The following is a 19,244-nucleotide window of genomic DNA, read 5'->3' as shown; positions in this document are numbered from 1 at the left end:
GGTTTTCGAGTATGCTCTACAACTTGCTCATTGAAACTTTTCGTCTATACCACCTAGCGTTCGAAAACTACAAATTCTAAAACCGTGAAAAATTTCATGGGATTTTCTCGGTTTCACAGGGTACTTACTTAAAAAAATTGATAAATATAAATAATAAATTTGCAAAACTTACCGAAAAAGATGAATTTTGGGTAAAATTGATCCAGGATTTTGAGTAAAATTGATCAATTTTGGTTAAATTTTAACAAAATTTGGGTAATCGAGAAAATCTCATGCTTTTTTAAATGGAGAGCGTCGGTTGCGGTCGAATTCTGTGGCTAAATCCTTCGACGCCACTGATTCCGGGGGATAAGGCAATAGGATTATTGAGACATTTTTTACCCACGTTTTATCTTTCACGTTCTCTACCGTATCTGGCGTGTTAATTTGTAATCTTGGGGATTAGCTTTACATTATGGTTGAATTTTGAATGGGACGGAAAATATGATTTAAATTGGGTTTTTTGGCGTGCATTACGGGGTTCGTCGCCGTTTTACGTCCGCTTGTTAACGCCTCTCTAATTAGAATTTAATATAGCTAATTAATTCTTTATTATTAATACTGTTCCCTTGAATCATGGACAGTAAATTAAGAGGACACTGGACAGGTTTTCGATAGCCTTCCACAGTGCATTTTATTTCTCCCCGCGTATCAAACAGCTCGAGAGACTCCGAGGGAGTCTTGCAAGGTCGTTTGTACCACGTGATCTTAAAATTTCAAAATGGCAATCTAATGAGGTTGATATTGCTACGTAATTTTTTGCGCTTTATATTTTAGTAATTTTTAATTTTGGTTTTTTAATTCAAAAAACTATCAACTGATATTTAGTATATCATATTTAATCTATAAAAACGTGAAAAAATACCTTTTGGCATAAAAATGTACTTCGTGTTTATCTTTTTTCTTTTTTCGAACAGTATCGTCCACTCTTAGCGATACTTTTTTTTCCAAATAACCTTGGACGACTCCCTTAGTGTGATTGGTTTACGGGGGCTAAAAACCAGGCTTTTTACCGATCCTCTAAAATCTACTATCCATGCTTGAATTAATAGTATAAGGTCGGTCTCGCGAATAGACGCATTCACATATTAACTACAGGGAAATATGCAAAAAGGGGCGAAATCCACCCGTGGTACCTTCCTATTTAATAATGTTTGAGGTAGATGGCGACACTATAAAGTTTATGAAAAATAAACACTTTTAAAATGTTATTAATTAATTACTAAATTATAGTACTTTAAATTCTTATTAAAAATATATAATTTTTGTAATTTAAATTAACAATTAATTTTAACAGTAGTTAACATTCTCCGCCATAGATGGCACTATAATACAATTTTAAACTATCCAATCAGGGAAGATAATTTTGTATTTTAAATCTCGACAAAACCGTTCTCCACTAAAAACTGAAAACTTTCAACCAATCGTTGAAAATTAAAATTATGACGTCATGTTGCTATCCGAGCGCCATCTACTAACAAATAACGCCATCACCACGTTACCTCGTATGAATTTTACCCCTTTAAAGTCGTCTTTGCCCATCAAAAAGTGTAAATCGATCTATAGCTCTCAGTAAAATATTTGCGTGTAAAGACACTTGATGCGTTTATGCTTCGCTTAAGACGATATTATCCGATACCAATATTAGAAAAATAGGTCGATATATCGGTGCATCCCTAATTATTTTCCGCTTATTATATTCAGGAACGAACCAAAGAAACTTTCCGAGTTGGCAAACGCTTTCCAGATTGGTCCCAGCGAAGGTTCCTCCGAAAGCTCTCTGGAATCTTTTCCGATGAACAAAGTGCGCAAGACGTACGCCCTGCAGGTGGAATGTTCGGTGCCAGAGTCGGACAGCGTCTCGTCTAGCTTTGGGAACGCGTTTCCGCCGCCATTTTCCATCATCAGGAGAACCAAGTCGAAAGGCAAAGGCAAAAATGGAGAGCTTCAAATGCCCGCGGAAAATTTCACTAGTTCCTCGGATAGTTTGAAAATAAAAAGAAAGAATTAAAAAGCTAAATTCCGTTTATTTTTTTCACCAGACGAAATAGAATTATAGACAAAATACTATTATTATACAAAAACCAGTTCTGCGAACTAAAAGTAAAACGTGTTTATTCTTGTTAATGTTACGGTTAAGATAGTGATCGTACGGTGACCCCGACCCCGACCCCGACCCGGTAAGTCGGGGATCCCCGGGTTTTCAACCCCTACCCGACTCGAGTCGGGTTGTTAGATTTTTTGGTCGGGGGTTTTTTTTAGTCGGGTTTTCCAAATAAAAAAACAATTGAATAAACGGCCGAGCGAGCGCTTAGCTACAACCAAAACGGAGAGGACGGGAAAGGCAGCTTCTCTCGTTCGAAGGTACAAAGGTCGCGTCACATTCGTCAGGCTCGCCTCTCGTTCGCCCTGGTTTTGATTTAGTTTTGGGTTTTAGCATAAGTCTATAATATTGTTCAATAAGTTTGTCACTTTGGGAAATATTGTACTGAGAGCTAGTAACGAAGTGACGTCATCACAAGAAGAAAATCTACCCCTAGCTAGGCGGTGTCAAAGGTTATGTGTGACGCGTTAGCAAGGGGAATATTTTACTGAGACCAAGTAATGGAGTGACGTCATCACAAGAAGAAAATCTCCCCCTAGCGAGGCGCTGTCAAAGGCTACGTGTGACGCGTTCGCGAGCGGACGCAAAACGGCGACGAAGCCCGTAATGCAGTCTGTCTTGTGAGTAGCTCTCAGTAAAACTTTTGCATGTGAAGAATAGGAAGTGTCACTCTTATGAAACACTATTATACACTTATGGTTTTACTTTTACATTTAAATTGTCGGCCGTTGAAGCGACTACTCTCGTCACTTTTGACGCTTAAAGGGAATATAACCTCAGGTATTTGGTGTGGAGCACCAACGCTTGCAGCTTTGGCCGCTCTTGCCTTTGGCATTAGAAATGTTTGGCGCCACTGTGCAGGGAAATTTGAAATATTGAAGGGGTCTTCCATAAAGATGGCTTTAAAAATAAAAATTACAAAAAAACCCGACCCGACCCGGTTTTTCGGGGTTTATTCTCTCCCCGACCCCGACCCCGACTCAAATGTCACCCCGTACGATCACTAGGTTTAGAAGGCTCAGATATTAAAATAGACTTAGAATTCGTGCCTTACGAAACACAATGAAATATACTCGTTGGAAAAATACATCTATAAAAAGCTCTAAGCGTGAAGCCATTGTTTGAAAACCAGAAGTAAATGAACCGAAGTTATCAGACTGCTATACTCCCCATGTTGGAGGCGTTTTCCTTATGAAGTTACATTTTTACCTCGAATTTGAAATTTTGTGCGCTTCTAGGCCGGAAAAAAAGTTTTCGTTTTTATGAAACCATTTTTAATAAATAGCTATACCGACAATTCCTAAGTGCAATTTATCGCGTCGAAAGACTAGGATGGAAAATAGCTTTTATTTGACTCGATTTTCATAAGTAAAACGCCCTCCGATTCTGAGCGCTATTTCGATATCTTCGGTTCATTTACTTCTGGTGAAAACTGAAAAGGGAAACGTGATTTTTGACCCGGAAACTCATCTTGTCTTCGTCACTCTCAGCCGAAGTCGCACCAAAGGAATAGCAGAAAATTAATTTATTTTTGAGTTATTTTGGGTAAAGTTATTTTTTAATTTAGTTGCGAATAAAATTCTTTAATATTAAAGCACTTTCTATACACTCTTTTACGAAGTCGGCCATTTCATTACAGTCCTAATTTAAAATAGTACAGGCAAGAGCGCCTGCACGTTCTCATCAGCTCGAGACGTCGCGTGCACTTGACCGCGTGAAGCGGCCTTGCATGCACTATTTGAAATCAGACCTGTAATAAAATGGCAGCTCTCACAAATAAGGATATAAAAGAGTGTATAACACCAAAGGTTAAATAGAGGCATTTAAATTAATAAAGTATATAAGCTAACTTAGCGTTTTAATTTTTCTTAATCTTGGGCTTCTACGAAATTTTATATATCGCCTATTTTTACGAATCAATGATTATGCACTTAAAAATAAACCTAATTCAATTGAAAAATATAAAAGGCACATGTCTGAGACGTCAGGAAACCAGTAGTGGTGTCAGATTTTGTCTTCGATGAGTAGTATTTTCTCTAGATGCGCCAAATTAAATGAGTATAGCTTTCAGAGCCGAAAAAATATTTGTATTTAATGATTTCCTAATTAAAACTAAGTTTAATTGACTTAACATATAAAAAGGCGGAGGATTGAAGTGTCAGGAATCCGATGGTGGTTTCGTAATTTATCTCCGATGAGTAGTTTTTTCTCTAGATGAGCGGTATTAAATGAGTGTAAAAATATTAACCCCTGCCAAAACTTTCGGACTAAGAATCCTGCAAAGATTAAAGCTACGCAGGAGCGTAAAAGCTGCAGGATCTAAACGGGGGGCTTGTGGAAGGCAAGGATCGAGTTTAAGAATAAACTTCAATTATTATCTTTAAATATATATATATTTCTGGTTGGTGGTTACCAGATTCGCCTAGCTAGCCAAATCAGCCAATTATACTCACAAGGAGAGTACCCGAGGTGTTTATTGCCGATTTTGTTCAAAGTCGGGCGTAATGTAGACCTATATGAGATATAAAATTTCCCAAAAGGAGACGTTGCACTACCCATTCGTTTTGCTATAGCAACCGAAAATGTTTTTGATCACTTAAAACAATAAAATCTCCATTTAAAAAAGCATGGTATTTTCTCGGTTTCACGAAAATTTTGAAAAATTTTGAAAATCACGAAATGTGTAATTTGGACCGCATTTAGGTAAATTTCATCAAGTTTGGGTAAATTGAAACATTTTTAGGGTAAATTTCTAACAAATTTTGGGTAAAATAAGGGAAAAATTTTATTTGTAAGTGGTCAAAAACATTTTCGGTTGCCATGGCAAATCGAATGGGTAGTGCAACGTCTCCTTTTGGGAAATTTCATATCTCTTATACGTCCACATTACGGCCGACTTTGAACTAAATCGGCAATAAACACCTCGGGTACTCTCCTTGTCAGTTGCAGGTTAAAGGCCGGCTACATATTTATTCGGTTTACTCTGTTTTTCGCTGGAAGTAGGCTGCTTGCATAGCACTTGTGTCTTGCAGTGAGCCAACTTCCAGTGAAAGACAGAGTAAACCGAATTTGGCCTATTTTCTGTTGTATTCCATTTAAGCCGGCCCAAAAAAATCGATTGATCAAATTCCAAAAGATATGATCTAAAATATTTGTACATCAAAAATTAATTTCTGTAAAAATTTTGTTTTCGCGCGTTTCACTGCACCAAAAGTTTAAATATTTTAATTGAAGAAATACCGAACAAAAAGTGTTTCGACGGATATAACATTGCCTTAGTATTTTTGGGCTACACGACGATAAACGAAATGGAGAAAAGTGATTGGACAATACTATAATACAACAATGGTAAAACGTTCATAGGACTGCAGTTCATGCTTACTATTTCATCGACGTGGATCCTACTATATTAAAGAAAACTATTAGCTAATCGTCTTAAAGATAAGTGGTTTTTATTTTAAAAAATAACAAAATAAAGCCAATTTCGGTATATTTATTAATTTCAGGAGTGGGAGTTAAAAACTACGATTTTGAGTATAAAAATTTGAGCGCCCCCGAGTTTTGGTGGCTAGTTACGGACCTACATTTAAGAAATATCTATGGCGTAAATAGAGCGTTCTATAAAATCGGTGTCGTGTGCTTTCCCCCTTTTGAGCTCGGAGGAGGTGAAGGTTTGGCCGGTTTTTCCAGTGAGAGAAAAGTATTTATCTGGCAAACCCGTAAGAAATTGAGAGCAGCCGATTTTTAGGAGTAGCGTAGTTGCTATAGCCTAGGCTTCACTAATTTCCGGCTTTCCGCGTCGTTTTCCTTATTTTAAATGATTTTTGTAATAAATGTATGATGGCAAATAAGCAAAATACTAGTCCCAAATCCACGGGTTTAAAAAGAAACTGAGATCATGAACATATTCTTCACCCCAAACATACTTCAACACCAAGCCTAGGGTCCCTCCTACAACTCCTAAAAGGTACGTCTCTAAAATATTCATATAAAGACAGGACATAAGCCGAATTCTCTTAAGCCAAAGAATAACAAATGTTGTTAGTCTTGCTGAACTAGCTCTATAGTTTGTATGAAAAGTTTGGCCGGTTTTGGGCTGATTTTATAGAACGCTCTATTTCAAAGTGATCTATAAATATTTAATGTAGATTATTATTTTTAAGCTTCATTATAGTTTTATGCTTATAAACAACCAACAAATCGCACGTTTATGTATGTTCTATACCTACCCTGGACTCACCAAACGAAATGTTTTTTTAGCTATGAAAATAAATAATTTCAACTGTTCTTTAATCTTATCTATATTAATTTATTAAATTAAAATTTTAAAATATAAAGTAATAGACGGTATTTTCCAAAATTATATAACGAGCGCGGGTATATTTAGAAATTCATTCGTAAACAGGTCAAATTCGAAATTCCTGCCGCCGATTTACCGGAAATTTTGGCGCTAGAGCGACATTTGCCCCTTTAAGTAAACCACTCACATAGAGTGGAAGGCCCTATGGAAGCGCGTGAAACATTAATCCTAACGGGCCAACTTGTTTTCGAGGCGTGAATAAATATAGTCCGAAGAGCGATGGTATTGTTTTTACATTTTTTGGAGTATATATTTACTTTTTTATCCGGATATTGTACATTAGCTTTAGGCCAACTTGTTTAATTCACGCCTCGAAAACACCCCAATTCGCGGGACCCCACAACCTGCGTACGCACTATTGAGATATTTGAATTTCGGACCAATTGATACAGGCGCCATCTAACTCCAAAGAACATTCGGTTTGAGTGAAAATTATTTCCAAGACCAGGTAACTCGAAAAATTCATTTTCGATAAAATACTCGGGGGGTTTATTAAGTTAATGTGCTAAATTTGTTTCAACATAAATTTAACATTTAAAATATATGTAATACATCGGGGGATTGTGTGTACTTAAATCTCCGTGACATTTTGGTTTACTTCGCGACAAGTTCTAACTGGAAAATATAACTATCTGGCTCACTTTTGCGTCTTATGTCGCGTTTGATTACACTCATCAAGCTATAGGTAATTACTACAGGTAAGTTACAGCCATGGAGTGGAGAAAATTTCAAATTTCGATGACGTATTTTTAACCCCCTATTCCACTCCCTTTCTTACCATTGAGCACTTTGCGACAAGCCCTCATTATACATTATACCGTACCACGGCCAACTTGGATACGGTATCATGTTTAATATATAATATATATATATATATATATATATATATATATATATACAGGGTCTTTTTTTTTGCTCGGAAAAGTGTTTTTTTTCAAAAACTATTTATAGTACCGATTTCAAATTTGGAAGGTCAATTCTCTATACCGGGGGACATCAGTTTGAGAAATTTGAGCGTTTTCGGTAATGTTTTTCACCAATTTTGAAAAATTATTTTTCGACCACTAGGTGCGAGATAAAAAATTTCTATTATAAAGTTGTAGGCCGTCATCGAAAACCCTTAAAAATTGTTCACTCGACGAAAAACAATTTATTTATCAGTGAAAATTCGAGCTTGAAAAATTTACAAGTTGGTGAAGCCAAATTACGATTGTTTGAAACGATAATTGAAACCGAATTACCTAATCCAGTTGAAACTTTGGTTAAAAAAACGACCGGATTTAAAAAACACGAGGCTATAGGTCAATCCTAAACATGCATTGGGTATTTAAAGGAAAACTTTGGGAGATTATTATCAGTGTTTGATAATATTTCGAACAATGCCTCGTTATTCAGTAGCTGAGCGTACCGAGATAGTTGCCATTTACTATGGAGAAGCAGCGCAAAACCTTAGAAGAGTGACTGAAATCTTCGCAGAAAGACATCCAAATGGAGCACCATCTGTAAATACAGTAAGACGAGCAATTCACGATTTCAATCAATTTGGTAACTTGCAACCTAGGTTTCGCGGATTGGGTCAACCGGATTTAGACTTCGAGAACAATGTACTCGCGTACTTTGTGGCATATCCTCGTCACAGTTGCGCTAACGCCGCTGCTGATTTGGGTTGTTCTGCAAATCGTGTGTGGAAAATTCTTCGTAAGAATCGCTATCACCCATACAGAGCTACGCTCCACCAAGGACTAATTGACGGAGACCATCAAAGACGTTATGAATTTAGCAACTGGTTACTAAATGCTGTCCAAGAAGATAGACAATTTTTGCGCCATGTTTTGTTCTCCGACGAAGCGTCATTTTCTAGAGATGGGCCCTTTAATCATCAAAACAGCCATCTTTGGTCTGACATCAACCCACATTGGGGTTTTGAATATCATCACCAGGTTCAATTTGAACGGGTCAATGTTTGGGTTGGACTTGTTGGAAACCGTTTGATTGGTCCCTTTTTCCTGCCGACGAACCTCAACGGCCAAAGGTATTTACATTTTCTACAGAACGAACTGAGTGACGCAATCGACGACCTTCCATTGGCTGAAAGACGTCAGTTGTGGTTTCAGCAAGATGGCGCCCCTCCGCATTTTCCCCGGCAAGTAACTGAGCACCTCAACAACGAGTTTCCTGAAAGGTGGATAGGGAGAAATGGTCCAGTGCATTGGCCAGCAAGGTCACCTGACCTAACACCGCTGGATTATTTTCTCTGGGGATTCGTTAAAGCAAAGGTATACGCCACGCCCATTGAAACTAGGGAGGAACTCATTAGACGAGTAATCAGTGCTTGCCGAGACGTCACACCAGAAATGGTAGAGAAAGCGTTTGAGAACTTAATTGTCCGCGCACAAACCTGTGTTGCAGCCCTTTTAGGCTTAATATATCAGCAGGCGTTTTTTGTCTGTAGCGAGAAAATTAGTGTCATAACGTGAAATATTTCATGAAAAGTATATACAAATTCGGAAGAATTATCTTTAAAAGTGGCTAAAAATACATAACGGTCTACGCGCATTGTGTACTTTATACAGGAAAGTACACGACAAAATTATGAATAATATATTTCAAGGCTACGCACGGTTGAGAGACTACTTCGACCTTGGCTATTTATAATTATATTCATTCTTTTCAGCGCCTTCAGGGCGAAGTGCGAGTGCACTCGGAACTCTATCCATTCAATTTGATGGTTGCGCTGAGAGCGAAAAAGGGAATTCGCAAATAGTATTTTCTCACGTAAATTATTAAATTCTTATAACAATTATGAAATTCTTATTACAATTATGAAACTCTTATTACAATTATGAAATTCTTATTACAAAGATTAAATTCATATTACAATTATGAAATTCTTATTACAATTATGAAACTCTTATTACAATTATGAAACTCTTATTACAATTATGAAATTCTTATTACAATTATGAAACTCTTATTACAATTATGAAACTCTTATTACAATTATGAAACTCTTATTACAATTATGAAACTCTTATTACAATTATGAAACTCTTATTACAATTATGAAACTCTTATTACAATTATGAAATTCTTATTACAATTATGAAATTCTTATTACAATTATGAAACTCTTATTACAATTATGAAATTCTTATTACAATTATGAAATTCTTATTACAATTATGAAATTCATATTACAATTATTAAACTCGTATTACAATTATGAAATTCTTATTACAATTATTAAACTCGTATTACAATTATGAAATTCTTATTACAATTATTAAACTCGTATTACAATTATTAAATTCTTATTACAATTATTATAGATTTAAAAACCAAAATTAATTTCTTTACTCACTTTATTTTTGCTCACGAGACAGGAATCCATACCTCTACTTGGAACGATTATCGCGGCAGATGTTCGTCTCGTTGTGGCTGACGGTTTTTTGACGTCACTATGTTCACTTAACAAACAACTATACGTGAGAGAGGAACGAGCTTAGAATTCTGCTGGGAGGGGCAACTAATGTTATTGCCCCCTCCAACATTTTGGTCAGTTGAAATCTTCAAAAGTCTCAAATTATCATTTTAAAAGCAGAAAAAGCTTATAGAACCTCAACTGTGTTTAAATTTCAGTCTTTTCCCGCCAATTTGCATAGTAGTAAAAAGTACACATGCATTCGTAGAAGCTACACTCGATTAAACATTCAAAACCATTCTCCAGACCTCTTTTGGTTTCTCTTTGCCCCCTCCAACTTTTAGAACGTTCCTACGCCCCGGTCTTCTTCACTAATCAACCAAAAACCTTATTTATTTCTTAAGCGCTAGAAGTATGTTTGGTCTATGAAAATATAGTTTTAGGTGTAAAAATTCAATCGAAAACCGTTTTTAGAGTAAGTGTTCCTTAAATTAAAATTAAAATTGTCAACATTTTAAAATAAAATCGTTCATAAGAATAATATTTATGCCACGGCATATGATATTACTTAGGTAGTTGTATTGGAAGGATGTTTCCACTAAAACGCCATCTCCTGGGTACTTCAATTTTTTTGGAAAATTAAGCTTAACAGCTCGATTAATTTCTTGGTCTACATCAAAAATGTTTTAAGCACTAAAAGCTTCGAAGCTCTATCAAATACAATAACAATGGATTTCCTACCTAGATTTTTCTTGAAGTTGTACACACCTTTCTAAATTTATTATACCAAATTAACTATAAAGTTAAAAATTACCAAAATTGTTTTAAGCACTAGAGGACAGTTTGATCTATACAGAAAAATTCATTTTGAAAGAAAAAAATCGATATAAGCAGAGGTTCATCATAAACCCCTAATTTTGATCATTGTTGATCAAATTGATTCAAATATATTTTTTTTTCAAATACACCAATTTACTTATATAATATAATTCCGATATTTCACAAATAATCTATTTCAATCAACTCCTATCAATTATAATCGTTTTTGATCAAATTTTTTAAACTTTATTAATTTTTGAAATTTTTAAAAAATAATTTATTTCAAACAATTTTGAAATATTTTTTCAATGTTTAAACTTTTTTAAATTTTCTCTCACATTTTTCCTATTTTAGCCATTTTGGTTCATTTTCACCCATTTTGTTCAAATTGATCAAAAAGTTGATCAATATTTTTCGTCAACTTTTATCTATTTTTTTATATTTTTGGCATTTTAAACATTTTGAAATTAGTTCAAACTTTTCGCAGGACCCAAATTGAAGATTCAGAAACAAGCGCCATCTATCTCCAAATATTTGATCTTCGACTTTCGCTATCTAGGCTATTGCTAGATACGGTGTTGGCTACGCTACCTTATGATATCTTGGCCATTGCTATACACGGTACAGCCTATGCTATGTTGCGTCCCTTTTCTTATACCGTCACCGTTAAAACAAAACCACGTATCATTTCGGTGGCCTTTTTGAGAAAAATGAATTTTTAATTTTGCAGGGACTTGTGAAATCGCGTGTTAGGTTTTTACATGTGAGTTCATTTTATAGTTAAATAATTTCGTTTCAATATTGAATTTAAGACCATTTTAATTTAAAAATATTTTGCTAAAGGGGATTTTTTAGAGATACGTGGTTTTGCGTCATGAAGTGAAATAGGAGCCGAAAATAAGCAAGATACGTGCTTTTGCGCGAAATGCGTTGTGAATATCAAAGATACGTTTAAATGTTTTCTCGACTTAAAAAAAGAAATTCAATTGCAACCTATTAATGTTATATACGTAAATCGGGGTGTAAAATCTAAACATGACAATTTTTACAAAACCACGTATCTCAAGTTACGTGGTTTTGTTTTAACGGCGACGATACAAAGTGTTTCTTATTATACTAATCAAATTGGTAAAATTGATTTCTTACTGGATGAATGATGAGGGTCGTAGTTTATGGACTTGGATGTTGATACAGTTATATTGTGCTTATCGCGTTAATGTACAGGGTGATTGTAGTATTTTTCCTAATGAACAGGAGGATTTAAATTTCGTTCCTAATGAACAGGGTAATTGAATTTTTTTTCCTAATGAACAGCGTCGTAATTAATTTTTGTGGTTGTTAAGAATTAGTGCTCTGAATATATATGTTAAAGAACAGGCTGATTGAATTATTGTACAGGGTGGTTGATATTTAGATTAAATTAACACTTAGGTCGAAATAGTGTGCTTATTAATTTATTGTACAGGGTGATTGAAGTATTGTTCGTAATTAATGGACAGGGTGATTAATAAAGCCGATTGATGGATTTTTCTTAATTTTAATTTTTTAATTCTTAGTGCGTTAGTTATATGTTAAGCGACAGGGTGATTGAGATATGGTTTTAAATATACAGGGGGTTGAGAAAACCCTCATTTTCGATCAAATTCTTCTTGGGTTATCATTACAGTTGTTAATTTTCCGGCAAAATTTAATGCGGAAAAATTGTTCATGATTTTGATTCTAGAGTAGTCTAGAGGTTTAGTTTTACTTTTGGATTCAACAAAATGACGGGAAATTGCTGCAAAATTTAAATTTGCGAACAATATTAGGCTAATCATGGAATGAAACCTCTTTTTTTCTTTTTTTTCGGAAAATTACGGAAATATTTCCGGAAAAAAGGCCTCGGTCATTTTCAGACTTGCAACTCTAGTTATTAAGTGAATGTGCAAGATGATTGAAATTTTGTTCAAATTCAAATTCAATATTCAAAAATATTTAATACATCAACGGGATTGTGTGACATCTGGTTCATTCCATTACTTTCGTGAGATGGGCGAAAAGCGAAAACTAGAGCATGGTTTGTTTAAAACTTTAACCGATGAATGAGGGCTCTCCTTTTTTATCTATTTCGAGTGGAGCTATTGCTCTGACCGAAATGTAGTAGTAGTAGTATTAGTTGTCGTACAAGTCTATCCACAACTTACCAACCAAAAAGGTAATTAATAGAGGGGCTAACATATCCTAATGAGAAACGTCTGAAATGCAATCACGATAAGGTAAAATGTTTTGCAGCAGAAAACTGTAATGTTATAAAAACTAGCGGGAAAATCTTACCATTTTTAGTCGTTTCTAAATACAGGGTGGAAGCCTCAGCCGTGGTCCAGCCTCGGTACGTCTCCTAGTACACCAGAGTGCTGCGGGTAGAACACTTCTACAGGCGCTGCTTCGGCTATTTAATCCGTTTTTTAATTATCGGTTAACTAATTTTGGTAAGAACAAAGTTCCGCACTTGGTTACCGCGATAGCAGACGACGATTTAAAACCGAAAATGAAAATAAAGACCGAGTAACATCCAGCTTGAATTTGTAGAAATTCTAGCTGGATAATTAAATGACGGATTAAATAGCCGAGGCAGCGCCTGTAAAAGTGTTCCACCCGCAGCACTCTGGTGTACTAGGAGAAGTACCGAGTCTGGACCACGGCTGAAGCTTTCACCCTGTATAAAGAGAGCAAACGGTTTTTATATAAATTGAAAATAGCATTTGGCAATACGAGCAGCGGGTTCGCGTAGCGTCGATGGCTGGGTCTTAAAACCGGTGCTTACTATGTATTAGAACCGAGTTCGATTCCCGTCCGGCCCAAATAAGTTATTTTCCCTTAATAATAAGTTTATTTTTCTCTTATATTTAATTCCTTCTTATGACTATAAATTTCTAAATATCGCGCGAGGTGGCGGTGGTCGGTTAATCTAAAGACTAGGGTCAATTCTATCATGGTTCTAGTCATGGTTTCTAGAATGTATAAGGATATTGGACAAAGACACTTTAATTACTTAGGTCCTCTATTATATGATAATTTGAATAAGGAAATTAAAAACTCTATGAATATATATATATATTTAAGAAACAAATATGCCACTGGATTTCAGATTATGGATATCTAAATTTGTGTAACTTTTTCTCCCTTAGGTAAATTTTTTGTTATATTTTTTTCTTTTCGTTTTATTTGTGATCTCTTAAATTGTATCCATCAATATTCCCCTAAACGTAGTAAGTGAGAGTCCCCTGCCACGCACTAGCCAATGGGCTTATGTGGCATATAGGGGCGATGAAATATTTTTCTTGATTTTATTGTATTTAAACTCTCTGCATCAATAAATTAATAAAAAAAATTCTATAACGATCTTATCTAGAAAAATTTGTTTACTTTTTCGATTATGTTACTTGCGGTCCTAGTCCTGAAATTGCTATTAATGGGCGGCTTAATCGTACCTGGATATATTTCCGGTGCGAATGTATATTTTCCCACCCAAGATTAAATTTATTTATTGCATACGTTCAATTGGTTCCTATTCCGGAATTTTCTTTTCGCCCGTTCTCGGACTAACAAGGAGAGTACCCGAGGTGTTCATTGCCGATTTTGTTCAAAGTCGGGCGTAATGTAGACCTGTATGAGATATGAAATTTCCCAAAAGGAGACGTTGCACTACCCATTCGATTTGCCATGGCAACCGAAAATGTTTTTGACCACTTCACGCGGCGAAAATTAAAACTCAAATATTTTGCGTTTCAACTTCTTGGGACAAAAACTATTTTTTCAAGACAAAATAAGGTACGTGTAAGTATATTGACCGTCTTGTTGATCTTTCGATATGCAAATAAGGCGATATTTGGAAAAGCTTGGCCGTTCCCCTTTAAGGGACCAGTATTAATGATAGGCCAATACGAATTATGGCAAATAGGCTCCCTTATAGGTATCTAAAATGATATTTGTAATGTCCTCTAGATGTGGAACTACTATTATGGCTGGGCAGACTTGTTATACATTAGTACAACAAATAGCTTTTTCTTTTACCGAAAATGACGCCTGTAGGTGCTTCAATAAAAGGCCCACTCTCTTTACTTCCCCCGTACGTGGCGAAAAGAGGAGAGCAGAATGAAATATTTGCGGTTGGTCGGTTACCAAATTCGCCTATTTCCCCAAAGAAAAACTATAACTACTAAAGTATAATCAGCTAGGCTACTGCCCAAATCATCTAGCAACTTTTATTGCCTTTAAACAGGTGGCCGGGTTACAATGCGTAGGAGGGTGGTGGCAAGCCTTTCATGCCACGCGAGCCAACAGCTCCCTACATTCACTATTATTAGAAGTCAATTACAATCCATACTCAAGCCAAGCAAAGTTAGCTTGGTTGGACTTTACAAATACAGTGTTTCCTTATTGGTGGTTTAATTTTTTTTAATGCAAAAACGGCTCGATCGCAACCGTTAGGCCTAAATAATTTTTTTCGCGTCGACGCAAAAATCAACGGTAAGCCTTAGCCTAGGTTTCCACTAGCGCCCGTAAAGACGAGTCACTCAATTTTGGGACGTACAAGTAGCTTGCACGTCCGGTTCTTCCTAGTTAATTGACGGCTTTTAAAATTCATTTTTGCGCGTGAAAATACCTCTACATTTTATGGTCAAAAAAGCACGGAAAGAAGGTTGTGTGCCAAGACATGTACCTGTAGTGTCGCGCGCTAAAACGTCATTTCAAAATCCGACAATAGTCAATCGGGTTTTATTGAACCGTGAATTGAAAACCTTTGTCAATAAGACAGTCAAAACTCAAAAGTGAGGCGTGTTGTAGTATTCCACTACAGATGTAAAGTAATACTAAAGCCGTCTAAAACATCCTACACGATGTATACTTCTCCGTCAATTTTACAAGATGTTTAAACAAACTAGCAAATAGTAAGTACCTAATTTCTGACGGAACGTAATGAGAATGTCTCTCGTTGCTGTTAGCAACAGCCGGGCCCGAAGAGGAATTCCTATACTCTCTATCTTCTGTTTGTTTACCGAGATAGATGGGAAATGACTATCTTTAACTTTGGGACTGGCTCCGCTGGGAACAAAACTGGGCGGAGAACGTAATATAAACACATTCCGGAATAAAAAAAAACGCTCGTGCTCCCAGTCCGACCATTTTAACGGGAAGAGTCCGATAAACGCGAACTATCCGTTATGGCATAAGGTAAGCCTCTCCCGAAAGAAATTCAACAGTCCAGGCTAAAACGACGCGTTATTTGCTTTCCAGTCGACTTTCGCGGAAGTGTGATAAATATTCTATGACGAAATAACTTTAGTCTTCCGCATCGTGGCCTTTAACTACTTACATCGGGACATTTCGTACAGAAATTTATAACGTAATTAATGACGCCAGTGTGATAGAGATGACATCCTCAAATCCAAGTTATTCTCTAGCAACAATCGCGGAGACGGAACCCGCCAGAAATGGAACTGATCTACCGAAACAACAGCAGGCCAGCAACGTTTCCCAGGCAAGCCAATTCCCGCCGCCGCCCGCCGATATCCAGATTGTCGTTCCGACGCGAGAGCCGTTGCTGAGGGAGGTCTTCGCCAGTTGTTGCGCTCGTTTCATGGCCATTTTAGTGGTGATTGGAATGGGCTTCCTGAGTTGCGCCTTCCATTTCTACAAAGAGGCCCTCGACGAAGACCCCTTCTACCCGTCCGACGATGCCTACAGTGCCTCTCTGGTGGGGCACATTTTCCTAGGATTGGGTTTTCTACTTATCCTCGTCGGGAGCGTCTTCATGTTCCGCACGTGCCGAGCAGTGAAGCAACGTCGAGCGAGGGCCCAAACTAGCAATTCGAACATAGCCGTCATTGCCACGCCTATCCCTTTAATCTGACAGCCTTATCAGATTCAATGAGTGCGAATTTCCCACCAAATCGAGGGTGGGCAGACCGAATCAGGGTTTGTGTCATTTACAACGGCCGTTACTCCAGGGGTTAAAATAAGGATTTTTTAGAACTGCCCAAAAAAGAACTATATACAAACTAAACCCCAAAAAGTCAAAAACATAATTTTAATGAGCTATAAAAACAGTTGGAAACTTGGAATTATTTTATTTCCTAACAACTTGTTAAATAAAACAACAATAGCTGCAGGTATTTTAAATTTTTCATACTTTTTTGCGATAAATTCACGATAAATAGCACCGCCCAAATCCGATTTTAGAACTGTAAATCCGAGTTTTAGAACTGCCCACTATTTTAGGCTCTGCTTTACTCGCCACTAGCTATGAAGGGAAATTTTCATATTTTCGCCGCGCACTAGTTTTTAGTTTGTAACGACTTTTGAACAAACAACGGGAGTCTGCGAAGGCTGTATAGGGATATGAATACATACTCTTAAAAGGTGTATTATATACTTCTAATCAACGTAAGAAATCTTTTATCGTCAAAAATTATTTTGTACAAAATTCAAAATATTTGAAATATTGTAACAGCACACAAATATTAAAATAAAAAACTTTTAAACATTTTTTTATTGATATCATTTAATAAAGCTATTATACAAAACCAGTTCCCCCTCTGAACTGAAAAACCATGTTTATTCTTTGAAATTGTACGGCTAAGAAGAGAAGATATTCAAATAGTTTTGTAACTTTACAAAACATAATTCTGGGGTGATACTAAAAAGAATCTTAGAATCTTTAGAATCTCTAGAATCCCTTAACCCTAAAACTAAAAAGAATCTTAGAATCCTTAGAATACAGTATGTTTGCTACTAACACAGTTAAGAGAGTACTATTTGACAAAATATACAATTTCACATATCAAAGATAATAACTTTACACACGTCTCTCGAAACGCTTAAAATAAGACCAAAAATCTAAAATTGTATATATTTTGTTTCATATTTTTGTGGATATAGAATCCTAAACAACAAACAAGATATTTTAATTAAACAAAAAATCCTCGAGAATCCAGTATCAAAACTTATTACCTGCACACTAACTAATCTTGATATTTTATTTAATTCTAAATGTTTTTCTTCAAGAATCCTCTATAAACCCAATTCCCTGTAGAGTAAACTTGATATTTTATTTAATTCTAAATCTTTTTCCACTATAATCCCTTATTATAACGTATTACCTGTACAGGAAGCTTGATAATTTATTTAATTCTAAATCTTTTTCCACTATAATCCCTTATTATAACGTATTACCAGTACAGGAAGCTTGATAATTTATTTAATTATAAATCTTTTTCTTCTAGAATCCACTATAACAATTTATTACCTGCTTAATAAACTTGATATTTTATTTAATTCTAAATCTTTTTCTTCTAGAATTAACTATAATAATGTATTCCTTGTACAGTTAACTTTATATTTTATTTAATTCTAAATCTTTTTCTTCTAGAATCCACTATATTAATTTATTACCTGCTAAGTAACATTAATATTTTGTTTAATTCAAAATCTCTTTCTTCTAGAATCCACTATATTAATTTATTACCTGTTCAGTAACATTGATATTTTTTAATTCTTAATCTTTTTCTTCTAGAATCCATTATAATATAATGTATTCCCCGTAAAGTAAACTTGATATTTTATTTTATTCTAAATCTTTTCTTCTAGAATCCACTATAACAACTTATTCCCTGTACAGTAAACTAGATATTTTATTTTATTCTAAATCTTTTTCTCCTAGAATCCAATATAAAATTGTAAAAGGAAAGACATAGTAAAGGGGAAAGTTCCGTAAAACGTTCAGCGTAAAGGCTCGTCCAGGGGCGTAGGAACCAGGAGGGGCAGGGGGGGGGCATTGCCCCTCCGTAGAATTTTGCTAGGAGGGGCAACTAATGTTATTGCCCCCTCCAACTTTTTGGTCAGTTGAAATCTTCAAAAGACTCAAATTCTCATTTTAAAAGCATATAAAGCTTATAGAACCTCAACTGCGATTAAAGTTCAGTCTTTTCCCGCCAATTTACATAGTGTTAAACAGTACAAATGCATTCGGAGAAGCTACACTCCATTAAAAATACAAAACAATTCTCCAGACCCCTGTTCGTTTCACTCTGCCCCCTCCAACTTCTAAAACGTTCCTACGCCCGTGGGCTCGTCCAATGAAATTTGTACACAGCACTGCGTTAGCGTGTTTAAAGGCTAGCAGCGTTCTCCTTGTGTTTGTTGCACCTAGGTATCACCAATTATTCTCTGGTACAGGGCCGTTTTATCCAATGGGCACAATGGGCACTGTGCCCACGGCCTACGAAGGTTTGAAGGGGCCTACGAAAGTTTATGAAAAAATTCCAATTAAAAACGTTCTTCTTAGAAATAGGGCCTACAAATGTCTTAGATCCCACGGCCTACGAAAGTCTTATAATGGCACTGCTCGTGTATCATGAAATATTCTCGTGTATCACCAAGTATTCTCTTGTATCATCATATATTAAAGGGAGTAAATAATTAAAAAAATCGTCTGCTAACACGCTCTACTACTTGTTTTT

The 19,244-nt window shown here is 35.8% G+C and overlaps 1 protein-coding gene across 2 annotated transcripts in view; it reads left to right on the top strand.

Annotated features, from left to right (window-relative positions):
- Positions 1-2,059, top strand: part of LOC149924824 (uncharacterized) — a 557,796-nt gene extending 555,737 nt beyond the window's left edge. For both annotated transcript variants that reach the window (XM_090159675.1, XM_090159674.1), the window contains exon 52: positions 1,744-2,059. In XM_090159675.1, the coding sequence (XP_090015801.1) occupies positions 1,744-2,050 (307 nt within the window). In that variant the 3' untranslated portion in view covers positions 2,051-2,059. The remainder of the gene's footprint in view (positions 1-1,743) is intronic.
- The last annotated feature ends 17,185 nt before the right edge of the window (positions 2,060-19,244 follow it).

This window comes from Leiobunum rupestre, chromosome 10 (assembly GCF_980474605.1).
Source record: "Leiobunum rupestre chromosome 10, qqLeiRupe1.1.hap1, whole genome shotgun sequence".
NCBI classification, from domain to species: Eukaryota; Metazoa; Arthropoda; class Arachnida; order Opiliones; family Sclerosomatidae; genus Leiobunum; species Leiobunum rupestre.
This window is presented reverse-complemented; position numbering and strand designations above follow the sequence as displayed.